The sequence below is a fragment of the Abramis brama genome (assembly GCF_963993115.1).
Source record: "Abramis brama genome assembly, chromosome: 20".
Lineage (NCBI taxonomy): Eukaryota > Metazoa > Chordata > Actinopteri > Cypriniformes > Leuciscidae > Abramis > Abramis brama.
Genome location: NC_139982.1, coordinates 9573412 through 9583489, shown reverse-complemented (window position 1 = coordinate 9583489; position 10078 = coordinate 9573412). Strand labels below are relative to the sequence as shown.

Below are 10078 nucleotides of genomic sequence, written 5' to 3'. Positions count from 1 at the left end.
GCCCCGCCCCGACTACGATTCTAAAGATTTGATTGGTCATGTCAATCACGTGGAAGTATTCTCTTCCTCCACTAGAAGGCGCTGAGAGCAAGCGACTCACAAAGCCAAAACCTCCCATTCGAAGTTCAGCACAGGATTGTCTTATTGTAGACCCTACATTTAGAAGAGTGATAGTATAAGATTATTAATTCCACGAATTTTAAATTTACTAGAAATTCGCCAAACACATCTAATAAAAAAAAAAAAGAATGGATGACTGTGATTGGTTCATCCACGACTACGCTGAAAACACTAACAGGCACAGCTTGCGTGGAGGAGAAAAAAGACAGAAACTAACGGTGTGAAAAAGATACTCTGTCGATAATGATAAGAAATATTTTATAAGATAATTACACAGCTTGTTAGATGAGGAGGGGAGACGCGCACCTCACTTCCACCAAAGAGTATAGAAGCCCGGGCTTGCTTCCACTTCACAGTGAAGAGATGCTTCCTAACTGACCAATCAGAGCCAACTTCAGCATGTTAAGCCACGCCTAGTCAGGAACTTGAAATCAAATCGCATCCTCTTATGAAACCAGGAATAACATTGAAGCAGCAGGGAATTTTTTTTTTTTTTTAATGTCTAAATTACTTAAGGGACATGTTTAATTTAGCTTATTTGATCATTTGCTTTTACATATTTCGGTTGATTTTTTTTTTTTATTGATATTTGTAATGATTGTTCCCCTTTCAATACGAATATGAATATTAAAGATAATGCATGTTCGTTATTTGAAGAGGTTTAATAAAGGTTAAAAATAAGAGATTAGCAACTATAGTAATTGACCATTAACCCTTTCATGCATGAATTATGACAACCTCAGTCAGGATTTTTCCTGTGTTTTTTCCTGTTTCCTATATATATATATATATATATATATATATATATATATATATATATATATATATATATATATATATATTTTTTTTTTTTTTTTTCAGAGATTTTCAGATGTCCACTTTATGTGTTTATGGTTTTTACTAAAGGGATACTGTATTAAAATAATATAGTAATAACAAAGCAATATTGCACGTATTTAACAAACCAATGAATAAAAATATATAAAATCATGTGAAAATATACAAAAAAACTCAGATGCTCCGTCCAGTGCACCGGAGTATGGCGATTCACCCTCATTAGCGGATGATTCTGATTATGTTCAAGATGGACACGTTTCCACCATCGCTCTTCTCTGAGAAAATCTAGTGATCAGGGGCCTCATTTATAACCGCTGCGTACGCACAAAACAGGCCCTGAAAGAGGCGTACGCCACTTCCGACGCATAAGTTGTGATTTATAAAAACAAACTTGACGGGAAAATTTGCGCACCTGCACGCAAACTCTGACCCATGCGTACGAACGTTTTGGAGATGGAGCAGTTTGGCGACACCGATGGTGAGCTGGAGTTAAATGTCTTTTTGGTCACTTTTAGACATAAAATCTAAAGGAAAATAAACATCTACAGAAAGATAATACAAATATAATTTCACTCACCAAGCCTGTCACTTGAAGCAAATAGCCTATACATCCCTTCTTAAATGTCCGCGCCAGCGAGCGCGTTGGGCCGTTTAGTGAAACTGACGCAGTTTAAACAAATAAAATAATTTTTTAAACTATGTTTTACTTCTGATATAAACATTTAGATTAAATATGCCATTCAAATTATGGAGTTAAACACTTAAACATGAAATCATTACTGAGAAGTTACAACATTTTTTATATTCAATCAACATAAATATTTGTTGGATGCGATGTTTTTGAACACTTTTCCTCTGGCATGCTGTGTTTTAATGTTTTAACCACAGAGATAATTGCTTATCATGATAATACCAGATTGTCTGAGAAAATAGTTTTGTGCAAATAATGACAAAGGTCTATCCGTTTCCATTAAAATAAAAATTAAAAATTACAATTCGGCCAGTGGAAAAGATTGAGAAAAAACTTTCTCTGAAATGTATTTTACACTATTTGATTTATGTATTCAAAAACAAGGCAAGGATAGGCAACTACTTGATTTTTATTAATGTAATGTGTCTTGTACCGTTAAACGTTATCACATGGATGAATAATTATATGCAAATGATATGCAGATGAGGATCTGCATAGTAAAACTAGGCGTTGTAAGCTCCACATATGGTTATTTCGGGGAGGAGACGCATGTGCGCACAATCTTCCGCTGACTGGGATTTATAAAGTGAATTCTGCGCAGGTTCTGGCGTACGAACGGTTTTATAAGTCTGAATATTTTTTTGCGTACGCCATTTTTGGCTTTCGGGCGCACGTACACTTTTAGTAAGGTTCCTACGCAGTTTTATAAATGATGCCCCAGGTGTTTTCAGTTTCATCGTGAATGAGCAGGGTTGGGGGTAACGCATTACAAGTAACACGCATAACATAATTACATTACTTTTAGATGTAACAAGTAATGTTCAGTATGTAATCAGATTACTTTCTGATGTAACGAGTAATGCATTACAATGATTACATAATTATGTAATGTACGTTACTTGTAATGCATTACTTTACTCGTAACATCAAAAAGTTATCCGAGTACGAAATGCAAGCTACTTCTAATGCATTATCAAATTCCTTTTTAATGTAATGAGTAATGCATTACAAGTAACATGCAATACTCGTTACATCAAAAAAGTAATCTGATTACATAATGCATTACAAGTAGCTGCATTTCGTACTCGGATTACTTTTTGATGTTACGAGCAAAGTAACGCATTACAAGTAACGTACATTACGTAATCACATAATCAGATTACTTTTTTGATGTTAATGCAAAATACATTCTAACAACAAATACATTTACAGTCAGACAAAACAAGTTACTACAGATTAAGTATTTTCAAAAACAAGTCACAGTAATAGTATGAACTGTAGCTGAAATATAGCTAGTGATGTATGATGTCAAGTTTAATGGACAGATGATTAATCAGATTTTTCTCCCAATCTAAAATCAATACTGAAAATGTAACTGTGATATGACTCATTAGATATCGCTTGATGCTACAACTCTTTTATTTTATTTTTTACCTGCAAGAATCTCCTAGGATAGAAGGAATAGATGGATATTCCGGAGCAACTTGGCATTTCTGACCGGCCATCGGCCATCTTGGTTTGGAGTAAAATAAAAAAAAAAAAAAAAAAAAAAAAAACAACTCTACATACTGTGATGGATTGATAAGATGGATTCAATTGCAAGTAAAAGTGAGTTTATTGGTTAATGCAGGAACAGAAATGATGATGATGAGACGAAACAATGTCCAGAGAAGCAAACACTTAGTGACACAGGGACGCTGTAGTACAGCCCAGTCCAGACGTGAAGATCCTGAGAATGAGTGAAGACGGCAAAGATCCGGAAGTTGACGGCGGGTAAATATCCAAGAGATACTGATGAAGTGAAGGCGGACGTGCAGGACAAACGAACAAGCAGCAACAGTAACTGGTCAGGCGGGAACAGACAGGAACATCCAAACAACGATCTGACAAAAGACAAGGTGAAAACAGAGAGACTAAATAGGCAGTGCTGATCATCTGCAGCTGGCGTGCTGATCAATCATGATTGGGGTGCTGATCAGCCCAGTGATCAGCGGCTCCACCCTCACACACACACACACACACACACACACACACACAAACACAGACAAGAGAGAGACGGCGAATTCATGAACCGTGACACATACAAATGTATAGGATGATGCACCAGGGTTCATTGTAGAGGTTGATGTGCAACTATGCCATCAAAACCCATGCATATGCAAGAAAATGCTTTTTGAACGGCTGTCCACTGTAGGGACCAATTTTTTCAGACGTCCACATGAGAAACAATTACCGTCCGAATAAGGCTTAAGTGTGACAGGGTTAATTGACCCTATTCATTTTTAAAGCACATTTTATGTATCTTACTGTAAACAATTCATCCGTGCATTTTTATTTGTATTTTACTCGCCTCAATTTCTATATCAGAATTTCGACTCAATCTCGTGACGTATACAGCACTTCTCCCATCATTTAATCCACTTAAACCCCGCCCCTTTATTATGATCGACTGCAAGCCTCCATCCAAAAAAAAAACAAACAAAAAAAAAACGATTGATAGAACCAAGACCCGCTCAACTTTTTTTTTTTTTTTTGACAAACAGTTTCACTCGGAAGTAGCCAGAGGTATTTTCTTTTGTGTTGTGGCACACATCCGTGTCACGAGTTCACAAACCATGAAAGAAATCGTATGCTTGGTGTCACTTTATTCTTAAAGAACATGTGAAAATGCATGTTATTAGACAATGTGTAGTAATTAATGAAATATACAACAAACTTAAATATTCATATAAAAGAACACAAACAAAAACACTTCACATTATAAGCACTGCAAGCAAAGCAGCGATTCACAACAAGGTCAACGCTCAAGTGGACATTTATACTGTTAACAAAACTAGTGCAACTCAAAGAAGCAGTTTAAAAGATACCTCAACACAAATGCTAAAAAGAAAAGAAATATTATTATTATTATTATTATTAAGGTAAAACTTTATTTTAAGGTACTACATGTAATTACTATAGTAAACAGTAAATTATGCATAATTAGTAATTAACCCTAAATCAAACTCTAACTCTATAGTAAGTACATGTAGTTAGTTAATATTACTCAGTAGCCTACATATCTGAGTAAGTACATTGTAATTATGTCATCTTAAAATAAAGTTGTAAGCATTATTATTGTCCTATAGGCTGTGAAACTGATGTGGAGGCCGATGTCCTCAGTTAATGCGTCAGTCGCTGTCGCTGCAGCTCTCGGAGCTAACGAAACAGCCGTCCTCTCCCAACTCAGCCTGGAACCAGTGCCCTGAGGACCACAAACACCCGTCACACACACTGAAACACTGAGGGACCACAAACACCCGTCACACTCACTGAAACACTGAGGACCACAAACACCCGTCACACTCACTGAAACACTGAGGGACCACAAACACCCGTCACACTCACTGAAACACTGAGGGACCACAAACACTCGTCACACTCACTGAAACACTGAGGGACCACAAACACTCGTCACACTCACTGAAACACTGAGGGACCACAAACACCCGTCACACTCACTGAAACACTGAGGGATCACAAACACTCGTCACACACACTGAAACACTGAGGGACCACAAACACTCGTCACACTCACTGAAACACTGAGGGATCACAAACACTCGTCACACACACTGAAACACTGAGGGACCACAGACACTCGTCACACACACTGAAACACTGAGGGACCACAAACACCCGTCACACTCACTGAAACACTGAGGGACCACAAACACCCGTCACACTCACTGAAACACTGAGGGACCACAAACACCCGTCACACACACTGAAACACTGAGGGACCACAAACACCCGTCACACTCACTGAAACACTGAGGACCACAAACACCCGTCACACTCACTGAAACACTGAGGGACCACAAACACCCGTCACACTCACTGAAACACTGAGGGACCACAAACACTCGTCACACTCACTGAAACACTGAGGACCACAAACACTCGTCACACTCACTGAAACACTGAGGACCACAAACACTCGTCACACACACTGAAACACTGAGGGACCACAGACACTCGTCACACACACTGAAACACTGAGGGACCACAAACACTCGTCACACTCACTGAAACACTGAGGACCACAAACACTCGTCACACTCACTGAAACACTGAGGACCACAAACACTCGTCACACACACTGAAACACTGAGGGACCACAGACACTCGTCACACACACTGAAACACTGAGGGACCACAAACACTCGTCACACTCACTGAAACACTGAGGGACCACAAACACCCGTCACACACACTGAAACACTGAGGGACCACAAACACCCGTCACACTCACTGAAACACTGAGGGACCACAAACACCCGTCACACTCACTGAAACAATGAGGGACCACAAACACTCGTCACACTCACTGAAACACTGAGGACCACAAACACCCGTCACACTCACTGAAACACTGAGGGACCACAAACACCCGTCACACACACTGAAACACTGAGGGACCACAAACACCCATCACACTCACTGAAACACTGAGGACCACAAACACTCGTCACACACACTGAAACACTGAGGGACCACAGACACTCGTCACACACACTGAAACACTGAGGGACCACAAACACCCGTCACACTCACTGAAACACTGAGGGATCACAAACACCCGTCACACTCACTGAAACACTGAGGACCACAAACACTCGTCACACACACTGAAACACTGAGGGACCACAAACACCCGTCACACTCACTGAAACACTGAGGGACCACAAACACTCGTCACACACACTGAAACACTGAGGGATCACAAACACTCGTCACACTCACTGAAACACTGAGGGATCACAAACACTCGTCACACTCACTGAAACACTGAGGGACCACAAACACCCGTCACACTCACTGAAACACTGAGGGACCACAAACACTCGTCACACACACTGAAACACTGAGGGATCACAAACACTCGTCACACTCACTGAAACACTGAGGGATCACAAACACTCGTCACACACACTGAAACACTGAGGGACCACAAACACCCGTCACACTCACTGAAACACTGAGGACCACAAACACCCATCACACTCACTGAAACACTGAGGACCACAAACACCCGTCACACTCACTGAAACACTGAGGGACCACAAACACTCGTCACACACACTGAAACACTGAGGGACCACAAACACCCGTCACACTCACTGAAACACTGAGGGATCACAAACACTCGTCACACTCACTGAAACACTGAGGGACCACAAACACCCGTCACACACACTGAAACACTGAGGGACCACAAACACCCGTCACACTCACTGAAACACTGAGGGACCACAAACACCCGTCACACTCACTGAAACACTGAGGGACCACAAACACCCGTCACACTCACTGAAACACTGAGGGACCACAAACACCCGTCACACTCACTGAAACACTGAGGGACCACAAACACCCGTCACACACACTGAAACACTGAGGGACCACAAACACTCGTCACACACACTGAAACACTGAGGGACCACAAACACCCGTCACACTCACTGAAACACTGAGGGACCACAAACACCCGTCACACACACTGAAACACTGAGGGACCACAAACACCCGTCACACTCACTGAAACACTGAGGGACCACAAACACTCGTCACACTCACTGAAACACTGAGGACCACAAACACTCGTCACACTCACCGAAACACTGAGGACCACAAACACTCGTCACACTCACTGAAACACTGAGGGACCACAAACACTCGTCACACTCACTGAAACACTGAGGACCACAAACACCCGTCACACTCACTGAAACACTGAGGACCACAAACACCCGTCACACACACTGAAACACTGAGGGACCACAAACACTCGTCACACTCACTGAAACACTGAGGGACCACAGACACTCGTCACACACACTGAAACACTGAGGGACCACAGACACTCGTCACACACACTGAAACACTGAGGGACCACAAACACTCGTCACACACACTGAAACACTGAGGGACCACAGACACTCGTCACACTCACTGAAACACTGAGGGACCACAGACACTCGTCACACTCACTGAAACACTGAGGGACCACAAACACCCGTCACACACACTGAAACACTGAGGGACCACAAACACTCGTCACACTCACTGAAACACTGAGGGACCACAGACACTCGTCACACACACTGAAACACTGAGGGACCACAGACACTCGTCACACACACTGAAACACTGAGGGACCACAAACACTCGTCACACACACTGAAACACTGAGGGACCACAAACACTCGTCACACACACTGAAACACTGAGGGACCACAAACACTCGTCACACTCACTGAAACACTGAGGGACCACAAACACCCGTCACACTCACTGAAACACTGAGGGATCACAAACACTCGTCACACTCACTGAAACACTGAGGGACCACAAACACTCGTCACACTCACTGAAACACTGAGGGATCACAAACACCCGTCACACACACTGAAACACTGAGGGACCACAAACACTCGTCACACTCACTGAAACACTGAGGACCACAGACACTCGTCACACTCACTGAAACACTGAGGACCACAAACACTCGTCACACTCACTGAAACACTGAGGGACCACAAACACTCGTCACACTCACTGAAACACTGAGGGACCACAAACACTCGTCACACTCACTGAAACACTGAGGGACCACAAACACCCGTCACACTCACTGAAACACTGAGGGACCACAGACACTCGTCACACTCACTGAAACACTGAGGGACCACAAACACCCGTCACACTCACTGAAACACTGAGGGACCACAGACACTCGTCACACTCACTGAAACACTGAGGACCACAAACACTCGTCACACTCACTGAAACACTGAGGGACCACAAACACTCGTCACACTCACTGAAACACTGAGGGACCACAAACACCCGTCACACTCACTGAAACACTGAGGGACCACAAACACCCGTCACACACACTGAAACACTGAGGGACCACAAACACTCGTCACACACACTGAAACACTGAGGGACCACAAACACTCGTCACACTCACTGAAACACTGAGGACCACAAACACTCGTCACACTCACTGAAACACTGAGGGACCACAAACACTCGTCACACTCACTGAAACACTGAGGGACCACAAACACCCGTCACACTCACTGAAACACTGAGGGACCACAAACACTCGTCACACTCACTGAAACACTGAGAGACCACAAACACTCGTCACACACACTGAAACACTGAGGGACCACAAACACCCGTCACACACACTGAAACACTGAGGGACCACAAACACTCGTCACACACACTGAAACACTGAGGGACCACAAACACTCGTCACACTCACTTAAAAACACTGAGGGACCACAGACACTCGTCACACACACTGAAACACTGAGGGACCACAAACACCCGTCACACACACTGAAACACTGAGGGACCACAAACACTCGTCACACACACTGAAACACTGAGGGACCACAAACACTCGTCACACTCACTGAAACACTGAGGGATCACAAACACCCGTCACACTCACTGAAACACTGAGGGACCACAAACACCCGTCACACACACTGAAACACTGAGGGACCACAAACACTCGTCACACACACTGAAACACTGAGGGACCACAAACACTCGTCACACACACTGAAACACTGAGGACCACAAACACCCGTCACACTCACTGAAACACTGAGGGACCACAAACACTCGTCACACACACTGAAACACTGAGGGACCACAAACACTCGTCACACACACTGAAACACTGAGGGACCACAAACACCCGTCACACTCACTGAAACACTGAGGGACCACAAACACTCGTCACACACACTGAAACACTGAGGGACCACAAACACTCGTCACACACACTGAAACACTGAGGGACCACAAACACCCGTCACACACACTGAAACACTGAGGGACCACAAACACTCGTCACACACACTGAAACACTGAGGGACCACAAACACTCGTCACACTCACTGAAACACTGAGGGATCACAAACACCCGTCACACTCACTGAAACACTGAGGGACCACAAACACCCGTCACACACACTGAAACACTGAGGGACCACAAACACTCGTCACACACACTGAAACACTGAGGGACCACAAACACTCGTCACACACACTGAAACACTGAGGACCACAAACACCCGTCACACTCACTGAAACACTGAGGGACCACAAACACTCGTCACACACACTGAAACACTGAGGGACCACAAACACTCGTCACACACACTGAAACACTGAGGGACCACAAACACCCGTCACACTCACTGAAACACTGAGGGACCACAAACACTCGTCACACACACTGAAACACTGAGGGACCACAAACACTCGTCACACTCACTGAAACACTGAGGGACCACAGACACCCGTCACACTCACCGAAACACTGAGGGACCACAGACACCCGTCACACTCACTGAAACA

General features: G+C 43.5%; 1 protein-coding gene across 1 annotated transcript in view; it reads right to left on the bottom strand.

Annotated features, from left to right (window-relative positions):
- Nucleotides 1–4457: 4457 nt before the first annotated feature.
- tdrd12 (tudor domain containing 12) overlaps nt 4458–10078 on the bottom strand; it is a gene marked incomplete at its 5' end in the record, with an annotated part of 68433 nt that continues 62812 nt past the window's right edge. The window contains one exon of the mRNA XM_084095203.1: nt 4458–4892. Within this exon, the coding sequence (XP_083951329.1) occupies nt 4819–4892 (74 nt within the window). The 3' untranslated portion in view covers nt 4458–4818. The remainder of the gene's footprint in view (nt 4893–10078) is intronic.